General features: G+C 43.5%; 1 protein-coding gene across 1 annotated transcript in view; it reads left to right on the top strand.

Moving 5' to 3' along the window:
• LOC145342388 (retinal guanylyl cyclase 2-like) overlaps window positions 1-13,549 on the top strand; it is a 48,000-nt gene that overhangs the window by 12,634 nt on the left and 21,817 nt on the right. Inside the window, exons 5-10 of the mRNA XM_080187926.1 lie at window positions 2,636-2,720; window positions 3,854-3,950; window positions 4,424-4,567; window positions 5,517-5,597; window positions 6,778-6,954; window positions 8,580-8,736. Coding sequence (XP_080044052.1) covers window positions 2,636-2,720; window positions 3,854-3,950; window positions 4,424-4,567; window positions 5,517-5,597; window positions 6,778-6,954; window positions 8,580-8,736 — 741 coding nt within the window. The remainder of the gene's footprint in view (window positions 1-2,635; window positions 2,721-3,853; window positions 3,951-4,423; window positions 4,568-5,516; window positions 5,598-6,777; window positions 6,955-8,579; window positions 8,737-13,549) is intronic.

Genomic DNA, 13,549 nt, shown 5'->3' with positions numbered 1-13,549 from the left:
GTAGGGCCTGGGTGGGATTGTTGCAGACTCCTGTGCACTGTAGTGATCCTATGGATTCTGTCTACTTTGCTGACAGAAAGACTGGCCTTTCACGTGGCTACACAGAAATCTGCTGCCTGTTAATATGACCCCTCCCCAACCCGGGTTATTATTGAAAATACGGAAAATAAATATCCCTGGCAAGCAATTTTTTGGACAATTAGAAAACTAGAGTCTGCCCCAAAGAAAACAAAATCACAATCAAGCAGCAGCTCTGGTTTTGTGAATAATTGACAGCATTTTTAAAATTTTTGAGGGCAGCACTAAATAAAAGTCCCGAGGTTTTGTTCTACCAGAGTTCTAATCATAGTTACAGAGGTAATGTCGTGATTTGTCCTTGGCAACTGAAAAATGATTGTTTTGCACAGGTAAATGGTACAGATTTTATTTGTCTGTTTGCACCTGGATAGCTATGCAGGAGCGTGTCTGAAGAGTGTACAAATATACATGGCAGATGAATCTGTATGCAGATTGCCTATAATAGTAATGTGTGCATTTCGAGAACAGATAGTTCCCATAACTGTATGGGGGAATGGGGGGGGGTGTTGTTTCTGGCAGAGCAGCTGTGGAGGGAGGTGTGGAGCCAGGTTTTAGCGGGCTTGTGGCACAGAGGGAAGCGGGGTGACATCTTACGAGCAATATCCCTGATGCACACAGGTTATTTATGAAGACCCTGCCTTCTCAACCTTGGCCCTTCCCTGAAGTGTGGTGATCCTCAGGTTAAATCACCACCAGTCAAATCCTCCCCTCACAGCAGCCTATGGTCATCTGGGATTATGGTGACTTTACCTACATGGATGTAGTTTTACAACCAGTTAAAGACTTGGTGTTAATCTACTTTAAGAAACACCATTCGGTAACCAACACATGCACATTGGACGCCAGTGTAAGTGAATGAATGAAGCTGCAAGCTTCCTGCCAGCCACCACCCTGTCCGCAATTCAACAAGGGACAGTTGAGGCCTTTGACAGCGCACCCACGATCACCCCAGTTCAGTTGTGGCCAATAACTTAAATGGCCAGTTATTGGCCACAAGGACCATTTCCTGGGATAGGTGGGGAAATCTGGCAGGTCATCCTTCTTGGGTCAAGGGCATGAAGCGGGCAGAGTGCCCCCCCTCACAGTGCTTCCTCCCCAGTGGCCTCTCCATCAAGACCCACGCCCACCCCCTCCACCCAGGATCTTGCCTTGCCTTCCCACTGTGAACACCCCCACACTTCTCTTAGTCTCAACTCTGTGACTTGGACTGGAATTTCACGATCCCTCTCCCTGGTGGGATTTTCTGGTTTTGCTGCAGTCAATTGAGTTTTAAAGGGCTCACTGTATTTTCCAGGCATGACCTTGCTGCAATGGGGCCATAAAATTCCACCTGAAGAATCTGATGACTGCTTGCAGTCCCGGTCCTGGCCACTGCTGCCACTGGCACTGTTGGGGCAGGAGTGTTCCCTTCCAAGCGGGGAACACTTCAGCGGTCATGGGCGTTCAGCCTCTGATCTTCTGATAAGCGTTCTCCAAAGTGGCATTTACAACATACAATGGTGCAGAATCACTGAGCAGAAACTGATGGCCAAGTTCTGCACACATGAGGACGGCCTCAACCAAGATCTTGGGTTCATGTCACACTACCTGTAACCCCCAAAACTTGCCTGAGCTTGCAAAATCTCTCCAACTGTCCTGGCTGGAGACAATACACATCTCTTTAACCTGTGCATGGCCCTCTCTCCACTCACATTGCCTGTACCTTTAAGATTTGATTACCTGTAAAGACTCTCATTCCAATCATTATCTTGTAAATTGAGTTTGTGTCTGTATACGTCCTGTTTGTGAGCACAATTCCTCACTCATCTGAAGAAAGAGCCTGAGACTCCGAAAGCTTGCGCTGCCAAATAAACCTGTTGGACTTTAACCTGGTGTTGTGAGGCTTCTTACTGTTGGGACCACAGAGCAGCCAGTCAATCTCATTGGGTAGCAGCTGGTTAAGGTGGGAGTTCCACCACCTCAAGGGTAAAAGTCCCATCTCCAGTCGAACATTAAAGGGTAGCGGGGCTATTGTGATCGGCGTGGATGAATCCCCACTGACTGTTTGGGTGGCAGGACCAAATTTCCCCCGCTGAAAGGTCCTGCCCATGATTCTGCATTGAATCCATATTCAGCACCCATAGAACCATAGAATCCCTACGGTACAGAAAGAGGCCATTTTAGCCCATCAAGTCTGCACAATCCCACCCAGGCTTTATCCCCTTAATCCCACGAATTTACCCTAACTAAACACCCCTGACACTGAGAGGCAATTTAGCACGGCCAATCAACCTTACTCGCAAATCTTCGGACTGTGGGAGGAAACTGGGGCACCCAGAGGAAACCCACGCAGACACGGGGAGAATGTGCAAATTCCACAGAGATAATCACCCGAGGCTGGAATTGAACCGGGTTCCCTGGCACTGTGAAGCAGCAGTCCTGACCACTGTGCCACCTCATGTGTAGGAGTATATGAAAGAAATGGGGTGATTATAATAAACTGCCAGAAGTTTCAAGAAGTTTTATTTCTCTTTAACTTTATTCTAATGTAACATGTTCTATTTACTTCTTATTTCAGGAGTTGACCCATTCTTTGCTGTAACAGTGTCTCTGATGATCATCCTTGCTGCGTTATTCATCATGGGTCTTGCCTATTGTATAAGGTATAGCCTTTGGCTAATTACCCTTAACAGTAAAAGATTTCAAGTCCAAGCATTAAGTTGCAATCTATTCTTCTATCATAGATATTTATGCACATTTTTGGCCATCACCCAATCTTGAATTAATGGCATACAATGGGCTGGTGGCAGGTTAGATCACATTCATCCGCAGATATTACACAAATTTACATCCGGTGAGTGGGACTAGTTTCATCCAGAGCTTGAATGAGGGAGTTGATGTGACTTTGGCCGTGGCCCAATTAAAAGGATTTGTGCCTCAGTAGGTAATGCCTCTGTCATTGAGATTCTGGGTTCAAGCCTTACTCCAGGACTTGTTGGCCTTTGAAGGAACATTCATTTTGTGGGTCAAGAGGCTGATAAACAATTGGCTGATCCTTCCAACATTTTGAGGAATCACAGAACTGTTATAGCGCAGAAAGAGGCCATTTGGCTTAACGTGTCTGCACCAGCTGTGCAAAACAACATTTTAAATTAGTGCCATCCCCTCTGCCTTTTCCCTGTACCCCCTGCATATTGTTTCTATTCATCTAACGCCCTCTCGATTGAACCTGTCTCCACCAAGCTTCCAGGCAGTGCATTCCTGATCTGAACCACTCGTTGTGTGAAAAGGATTTTTCTCACATCACGTTTGCTTCTTTTGCAAGTCACTTTAATCTGATCCCACTCCTTGTTGATTCTTTTACAAGTTTCTCCCGATCTGTACTGTCCAGCCCCCTCACGATTTTGAACATCTCTGTCAAGTCTGCTCTCAGCCTTCTTCCCTCCAAGGAAAACGGTCCCAACCTCTCCAATCTATCCTCATGACTGAAGTTTCTCCGGCAGCATTCTCGTGCACCGTTTCTGCACTCTCTCTCTTACCTGCAGCTGACTGTGCCTTGGTCTATACCATCTCATCCAAAAGACAGCACCTCCGACTGTGCACCATTTCCTCAGTCATACATTGCAGTGCCAGCCTGAATTATGTGCTCAGGTCTCAGGAACACTTAGCCTGCTGCCTGAGAGGTGAGAGTTTTGGCCCTGCACCAAGGCTGACACATTGAGGACAACTAACAGTACAAGCGGGTATTTTAACTCATAATTTTCCTATGGTCTGATTTCTGATTTGTCATTTCCAGGCGGAGAGTAATCCAAATAAAATTACTGAAGGGCCCAGATAAGATTTTACTGACACTCAATGATGTAACATTCATCAACCCACAGCTCAGTGGAAAGGTCAGTAATTTAGCTAAATATTCATAATATTGCCAGTTATAATCATTTATATTGTAATGTAATTCACTGTGGGTGGCACACTGGCACTGAGTGGCACAGTGATTAGCAGTGCTGCCCTCACAGCGCCAGGGACCCAGGTTCAATTCCCACTTGGGTCACTGTCTGTGGAGAGTCTGCACGTTCTCCTCATGTCTGAGTGGTTTCCTCCCACAGTCCGAAAGACGTGCTGGTTAGGGCGCATTGGCCATGCTAAATTCTCCCTCAGTGTACCCAAACAGGCGCCGGAGTTGTAGCGACTAGGAGATTTTCACAGTAACTTCACTGCAGTGTGCATACTTGTGACACTAGTAAATAAACTTTAAAACTTAATTTGAAACTTAACAAATAGTGAGTAAAATCAGTATTCTTCATAATTGCACATGGTAAATATCATTTCTGTTTGACTCTTAACATTTCCACGTCTGGTTTTTAAGAAACTCAGTGTTGAAGAAAGTCAATTTAGTGAAGGAGGGCAAAGCACTTCAGAGGCCAGAGATAGGAAATCTCCAAAGTGGTCATACTCAATGAGAAGTCTAACCCCTGCCACCCACGAGAACTCAAATGTAGCAGTTTATGAGGTAATTTTTATTTCATATTTACATTCGCTGCATTTTGGTTGTAGCATTTAAAATTCTAATTTTTAACAGTAAGAGAAAGGCTCTGATTACAAATAAACTCCTTCGATGAGTGAGAAAGCATTGTGGGGGGAAGTGGGGGGGGGGGCGCAGAGTTAAAAATTAAAAATCGTTTATGCTTTCATTTTTATAGTGGAGAGATGCTGAGCGGGTCTGTGTTCCATCCTAAAGGGGAGGTGGGTTACGTCAATGAAGTTATTAAATTAGACTTTCACAGCGCAGTTACATAAGAACATAAGAACATAAGAAATAGGAGCAGGAGTAGGCCATCTGGCCCTTCGAGCCTGCCCCGCCGTTCAATAAGATCATGGCTGATCTGTCGTGGCTCAGTTCCACATTCCCGCCCTCTCCCCATAACCCTTAATCCCCTCTCTTATCAAAAACCCATCAACCCGCGTCTTAAAAATATTTAGCGAGGTAGCCTCCACCACTTCAACGGGCAGAGAATTCCAGAGATTCACCACCCTTTGAGTGAAGAAGGGAGAGGGGGGAGGTGGTGCGGTGGGGCGGGGGGAGGTTCTGAAGAGGAATCTTTTCCATTGGTAAAATCTTAATATTTAAATCATCAGGGAAATGTTTGAAAACTTATGAGCTGGTTTAAAACGGAAGAGAAAGAGTTAGCAGATATCAAAAGTAGAAAACTGCTAAACTCACCATTGCCTCATTAACATCACATGTACGCACCAAAATTTTACCTCTTGCATCGTCATGAACATTTCACAAACAAGAGCAAAGTATTTGCCAATATTTTTGCTTAAAAGTAGTGCCCCTTCAACATGATTCTGTCTGCTTTGAGGTTTTTGTCTTTTATTATATGTAACTATGGCTCCAAGTGCGACTGTTCATCAAGAGGATATTATGCTTTCTAAATGAAACTGTTTTCCCTTCGCAGGGTGACTGGGTTTGGCTGAAAAAGTTTCCTTACGAAGCATATGGAAAGATTAAGCCAGGTGCAAATGCTGTGTTTGAAATGGTAGGTTTAAAATCAGATGCAAACAGATGCTAAAAGGTTTAGCCGTGTTCGCTGGTGAGTGTGGAGTTCAGGTTCTGACACTGGCATTTTTTGGCCAGATGATAGAGACTAATAAAGGAGCACAAAGAAATAGGAGGTCAATGTGAAATCATTTTAGAAACATTCTGAAAATTTGGCAGACCCCTTGAAAAGTTCTTGTGAATTCCTAGGGGGCATAATGAATAGCCCATTGCTATATATCAAATACTGGATATTAACATTAAATTATGGAGTCACAGAATGGTAATAGCTCACAGGAGGAGGCAGTTCAGCCCATCATATCTGTCCTAGCCCTCTGAATGGGTAATTGCCTTACTGCCACTCCCCTGCCTTTTCCCCGCAGCTCTGCAATTTTCTTCCCTTTCAGATAATGATCCAATTCCTTTTTCAAGCTGTCAATTGAACCCAACTCCACCACACTGTCAGGCAGTGCATTCCAGGTCGTAACCATAGAATCTCTCCAGTGCCGAAGGAGGCCATTTGGCCCATCGAGTCTGCACCGAATCTCTGAAAGAACATCTGCATATTTACCATGGCTAATCCACTTAACCTACAGTCATTGGACAACCGAGGGGCAATTTAGCATGGCCAATCCCAACCTGCATATTCTTTGGACAGTGGGAGGAAACTGGAGCACACAAAGGAAACCCACGCAGGCACAGGGAGAATGTGTAAGCCCACATAGACAGTCACCAAAGGCCAGAATCGAACCCAGGCCCCTGGTGCTGTGAGGCAGCAATGCTCACTACTGTGCCACCGTGCCACCACTCACTGTATGGAAAAGCTTTTCTTCATGTCTCCATTGCTTCTTTTGCCAATCAATTTAAACATTGCGCCCTCTGGTGCTTGAGCCTTCCAGCACTGAGGGCAGTTTCTCCCTATCTGTCCTGACTGGATCACTCATGGTTTTGAACATCTCTATCCAATCTCTCCTGGTGACATGTGTATATCATAACAGAGATACAGTAAAATGCAGTAGAATAATACAGGACAGGACATTGCCATTCTACCCATTAGTCTGGTTAGGGGATCATAGTTTTCATCAAAAGTGTATAGCAAAATTTATTTCGATGTGGGTAGAGGTTGATTGAAATCTGTCTTTTCTATGGTCATACCCATTGATAGATTTTCATTGCTTTAGATTAAGGACTTTAGGCACGAAAATATAAACGTTTTCCTTGGATTCTTCTTTGACTGTGGAATGCTTGCTATTGTGACGGAGTTCGGCACCCGTGGGAGTCTGCTGGATCTACTGAGGAATGAAGACGTGAAATTGGACTGGATGTTCAAATCATCACTTCTGCTGGATCTGATCAAGGTTGATGATATTCCTGATATTATTGGCCCTTCCTGCTCCTGTCAACATTGCAGGGACTGATACTGTTAAACCATGCAATATAGTCTTACTACAGGGGGAGAAGGTTCATTTTACCTTACAACAATGGAACCTGGGCTAATCTTCATTGACTCATTCACCAAGAGATTTTACATGGAAGGGGATATACGTCAATGCAGTATGCAAAGGGACGTTGTTACATTTCATCACAAATTGCTGAATTGTGTCAGAGTATTTTAACAAACAAATAGAAAAGGGTCCAGGAAAGAAAGATTAATATTTCCATCAATAGCACCTGTCACAACCGCGAGATGTCACTTTACTAAATTCAAGTTGTTCTTGTTCGTGTATCTTCACCCCCTTTGTTTCCCCCATTGGGGAATAGTGGGGGAAGTGATGGAAGGATTTCTGAGCTGATTATCAGTCCGTTGAACTGAGTTGAATGCTCCTTCTGTGGCCAACAAGTCCTGGTGTTGAACTGAAAAACACTGCGTCACCTGATGAAGGGGCAAACCCCGAAAGCTAGTGGGTTTACTATCAAAATAAACCTGTTGGACTTTAACCTGGTGTTGTGAGACTTCTTACTGTGTTTACCCCCAGTCCAACGCCGGCATCTCCACATCATGACTACTGTTGAACTCGAACCCAGAGCTTCCGGTCCAGTGGTAAGGGGGCTACCATCGTGCCACAATGCCTCCCACTGAATCAAAGTATGGTCACCTTTGTATTATAGGAATCATGACAAGCTGCTACATACACCAATGTGCTCCAAGACAGCTCTATTATACCTTTCCACCCAGTTTTGTACTGAGTAGCCGACTTCAACTCCAGCAATTGTACAGATGTTGCAAATCATGTTGCTACTGAGTAGGGGGACAGTGAGTATTCCCACAACACTAGATTAAAGTCCAACAGGTTTATTTGGTAGCATGAGCTTTCAGAGCACTATTCCTTCATTAGGTGAGTGAAGGAGCAGTGCTCCGAAAACTTGTGCTACCAAATAAACCTGTTGGGCTTCAATCTTGTGTTGTGGGAATACTTACCGTACCTACCCCAGTCCAATGCCGGCAACTCCACATCATCAGCAGGGAGAAGGGAGAGGTTCTAACCTCCGATCCTGTTTAATGATTCCTGCTGGAAAATACCGTGCCCATTTTGTAAAGAGAGGATCGGGTTTGGCTGTAGTGCCTGAGTGGATAGATAGGTTGCCAGTGATAATGCCAATTATTTATGGAATTACAACATGAATGAATCAGTATTTTCAGTGCTATCATTGAGAAAATCCAAAAATGTCTGTACCCGATATTGTTTCTGTTGCTCTGTAGAATACACATATGGGAGAAAACAAACGATATAAGTTAGCATTGAAATAAAGTATTTGATTATTCAGTTGGATATAAAGGTCATATTCACACATAGCTCTAGGCGACATCCAACTGCCAACCAACCACCATTAAGCACCTCTCTGTTGATTTGTGTGGTATTGCATAGAATTGTGGACTGTATATCAGAACAAATAAGAATGATTTTAATATTACTTAGTCTGAAAATGATAAGCAAATTCAATGCAAATGATTGGACAATTTTCCATTCATCTACCGCCACAGGGCATGAGGTATTTACACCATCGAGATTATGTGCATGGAAACCTGAAGTCACGAAATTGTGTGGTAGATGGTCGCTTTGTCCTGAAAGTGACGGATTATGGATTTATTGACGTGGCTAAAGCCCAAAACATTCCATTGACGGAACCTCCAGCAGAAGGTAAAACAGGCAGAGCAGATTGAATTTAATGCGTCTCACCTTGATGTACATTTATTGTAACAAGTCCTCCATATGCAATCCATGCCAACATTTCTCATTGAGCTGTGAGCTGGGCAATCGGCAATTGTTATTCATTAAGCCATCGTGTCTTTTCTGGGATGCGGAGGACATCACTGGTAAGGCCAGAATTTGTTGTCCGTCCCTTGAACTGAGTGCCATTGCAAAGGACAGTTAAATGTTAACCAGATTGCTGTGGATCTGGAGTCACACATAGGCCAGACCAGCTAAGGGTGGCAGATTTCCTTCCCTGAAAGACATTAGTGAACCAGATGGGTTTATGCGACAGTGGTTTCATGGCACCATTACTGAGGCTATCTTTTTAATTCCTGGTTATTACTAGAATTGAAATTCCACCAGCTGCCACCGTCTCTTCCGTCTGTGACGTATTTTGAGGCTTGAAATCACACTGTATGATGATCGCTTAGCATGTCAAATTAATTCCTTCTTTCACTATTTCAACGGAGGCATATATTTATTATAAAAGGTTCACATCTCTGTGAAATAACTTTGCCCAAAAGCATTAAGTGCCCATATGCTAATCCTCATAGAATGTTATTTTGAAACCTTTCTGACTTACAAATATTTGGGTTGTAAGATACTTTCTGGAAGTTACAAATTGTTTCTACAATTTGATTTCAGAAATGACTATGTAGGGATCATACTGTAATGCAGGGCAGTATATTATAGTGAGGAAAGGCTGTGTGCGTCCTAGCTGCAATGTGATGTCTCCTCCAAATAGCTCCTGATTGTACATGATTCTATCTAACTGGAGGTGGTCAACTATGTAGACATTCTGAAGCCGTCAAAGCAGAACCAGTTCTGTCCCCACCCAGTGCCACATGAACCTGATTAACTCTCACAGTTAAAACATACAAGCAGCTCCTGATAAATCTGCTGTTTTCTTCATTCTTTTTGTCATTCTTTATTGGTATTGCATCATAAAGCAGTCATCTATATGTTAATTATTCAAAAGCTTATAAAACTGCTGGTAAATTACTTCGACACAATGGTGGACGGCCCTGCCAAGTTAATTAACCAGAGGTAAAATGCTTTGGGTTATCCTGAGTGATAGAAGTTGCCTCTTTCTTTCTTCCTGAAGGTTAGCACTAGGAACAATGCAGTCATTTTAAAATGCCACAGTTTCACAGAATTGTTACAGTGCAGCAGGAGGCCATTTGGCCCATTGGGCAGGACTTCCCGGCCACACTCACCTCAAAACTGGAAAATCCTGCCCGAGGTCAATGACCTTGCATGGTCCACCCGCCGCCCACCCCCCCACCCCCCGCACCCCCCACAATCCCACCTGCTACGACTTGTGCGGCGAACGGGATGGGAAAACTCCCCCCATTAAGTTGGCACCAGCTCTCCAAATGGACATTATGACTTAATGCCAATCCTCGACCTTTTGCCCATACCCTGCACATTGTTTCTATTATGTAATGTGCTCTTGAATGGCTCGATTCAACCTGCCTCCACTATACCTCCAGGCATAGCAATCCAGATCCAACCCACTCACTGTGTGAAAAAGTCCTTTTTCTCGCATGTGCGTTTTTTTGCAAATCATTTTAAATTTTATAATTTTGATACTTTTACAGGCAGACTCTCCTTACCTATTCTGTCCAGACCCCTTATGATGTTGAACATCTCTATCAAATTTCCTCTGAACCCTTCTTCTCTGCAAGGAGAACAGTGCTAACTTCTCCAAACTATCCTCCTCACTGAAGTTTCTCCTTATTAAATAAAAATTATTTAACAAGGTGCTTATTAAATAATTTTGGGTGGAGGATAGCAGGAAGCCAGAGGAACCATATGTTATTGTCGTCAACTATGAATAAGTGATACAATATGTTTCTGGATCATTTACGTCAGAAAATCATTTAATGCGTTTCTGCACAGATGGAAAATACTTAACAAATGCTTTTTTCACAAAGCCTTTTATGAAGCCCTCATATATTATGCAGCACTTTTACAATATACCAACACAAAACATATTACAACACACTCTTTAGGTAATGCCCATCATGAAGTGCAAGTGGTAAAGCAAATGTTCATAAATGCCTGTTATTGAGAGGAACAAATATTCGCAAACCTCAAAACAGACACTATGAAAAACAGCTACAAAACTTCAATAAAATGAATGATAGCTTTCCTTGTAAAGGTCATTTTCATCGAGGATATATTTGTTATGCAAAGAAAAAGTCATAACAGTAAAGTGCTGTAATGGAAAATAAAGAGGCAGTGAACATGTTGTCAAAACAAATTATTGTATTCAATGTACAAATGCATTATTTATTTGTTAATCGTGCACCTAAAACAGGTAGAAGCCAATGTACTTGATGGATGAATGCAGTAATTTGTTTTGACGACTCTTGCACTGCGTTGTTATCTTCCTATACAGCAATTTACTATATTGGCTAGGTGGAAATGACTCTCATTTCTACTAATGAGAGAAGTGTATCAAATACTCAAGTATTGTTCATGTACACGGCATCTGGTCTGGAATTCATGCCGGCGGGATTTTCTGGTTCCATTGGCTGTGCACCCCCTGCCATGGATTTCCTGGCAGCATGGGGTGGCTTCAGTGGGAATTCTCATTGACAGTTGTGGGACCGGAAGATCCCACTGCCAGCAAACGGTGTGCCCCCATCCGAGAAAAACACTGAGGAGAGGCCGGAGAATCAGATGTTGTGGATCTGACAAATACAGTCCACGGGAAAGATTTGTGAAGAAATCATTCTCTGTATAGCTATATACCCTTTACTTTGCTTCCTTCATTCCTGTGCTGTCTGGGTTTGACTTTACAATTGTTAAAAAGTTATTCTAACCTCCCTATCTCTCTTGCAATCACTAACCAAGCTCAACCTCTCAAACTGCAACGAAACAAGGCACAGCAAAAGTGTGAAAAAGACAAAATTCAAGAAGGGAATAAGACTATGCAAGCACTGAAATAATAGATAAAGATAGGTACAAAAACAAAAAAAACTTCAAAGAGCAGATGAAGACTGTTAGGCCCAACAAGGCTGTCCCTTCATAGAACCCTACAGTGCAGAAAGAGGGCATTCGGCCCATTGAGTCTGCACCGATCACAATCCCACCCACCCCCTATCTCCATAGCCCCATGCATTTGCCCTAGCTAGTCCCCCTGACAGTAAGGAGCAATTTAGCACGGCCAATCTGCCTAACCTGCACACCTTTGGACTGTGGGAGGAAACTGGAGGAAACCCATTCAGACATGGGGAGAATATGCAGACTCCACACAGACAGTGACCCGAGCCTGGAATTGAACCAGGGTCACTGGGGCTGTGGGGCAGCAATGCTAACCACTGGTCAACCTATTCATCACCTTCTCACCATTTCTCTTCCATTACACTCCCTGCCAAAGCACTTCTAATTGTACCTTAGACTCTATTTTTTACTGTTTGCTTCAATGGTCACCCTGAGTAAAATATTCCATGTGTTCAACATGTTTTGAGCTTGTACAGGTACCAATAACTCTACTTTTATTTGTGCTGCATGGGTCAGTCAAAGTTTTTTTTTGTAGTGGAATATTTTATCCAGTAATTTCAAGCAAACAATGTAAATAATTCAGAAAAGCAGAACCTAGGAATATTAATAAATACTCACATAAATTAACACTTGAACTCTTCATCCTCATCACCAATATATCTGAATGAACATCATTAATTCCCATGATTCAATGAAGGCAAATCAAAGTCTCCTTTCTTTCACACAGAACGAATCTAATCACTTAGATTCTGAAAATATGGAAAAATTGTATTAGTTGGTGTTGTGTCCTTTCAAGGGGACACTATTCCTACTGTGATTAGATGATCAAGGCCATACATGGTAACAACATTGCGCTGAACAAGAAGATCCCAGATTGGGACCATTCACAGCTTCGTGGAGCATGTTTGGAGACATGATGACGTTGGGTGGAACTTAACTGGCACGTCCGCCCGAGTTCATACGATCCCGCCTGAGGCCAACGGAGAATACTGTTCTCCGAGCCTCACCGGTCCCTGGAATCAGGGCAGGCATGACAGCAAAACTCTGACCATTGGGTGCAGTTTATGTTGTGGTTGTGCTGGTTTCCAATAATATGGTTTGCTGGTGGGTCAAAAGGTCAGGAACTCACCTAAGTTATTCAAATTACAAATGACAAGCTAATTAATGTAATTAGTGATCCAACTTGATGCTATAGAACATTCTGAAGCCAATAATGCACCTTCAAGGTGAGACTCATAACAAACGGGGAATCTCTTTTCTTACGGGTGAGCTTGTTACAGTGTGTTTTTAAACCACACCTGAGACCAGGGTCTCAGCTTCGCAGTTCAAACTCCATTGACTGCAGTGACGGTGTTTAGAGCTCAAAGCCTAGTCTCTTCAGTGTAATGTCTTTATTGCGGTGCAGAGGGACCTTGGGGTCCTTGTGCATGAGTCGCAAAAACCCAGCTTGCAGGTGCAGCAGGTGGTCAGGAAGGCAAATGGGATGCTGGCCTTCATAGCGAGGGGGATTGAATATAAAAGTAGGGAGGTCTTGCTGCAGCTGTATAGGGCATTGGTGAGGCCGCAGCTGGAGTACTGTGCGCAGTTTTGGGCGCCGCACCTGCGCAAAGATATTTTGGCCTTGGAGGCAGTGCAGAGGAGGTTTACTAGGCTGATACCGGAGTTGAGGGGGTTGAGCTATGAGGAGAGGCTGAATAAACTGGGCTTGTACTCGTTAGAGTTTAAAAGAATGAGGGGAGATCTCATT

The sequence above is a fragment of the Carcharhinus amblyrhynchos genome, chromosome 4, assembly GCF_965287045.1.
Source record: "Carcharhinus amblyrhynchos chromosome 4, sCarAmb.v2.hapA, whole genome shotgun sequence".
Classification (NCBI taxonomy): Eukaryota; Metazoa; Chordata; class Chondrichthyes; order Carcharhiniformes; family Carcharhinidae; genus Carcharhinus; species Carcharhinus amblyrhynchos.
Note: the sequence above shows the minus strand (reverse complement) of the source record. Positions and strands in the feature narration are given on the sequence as shown.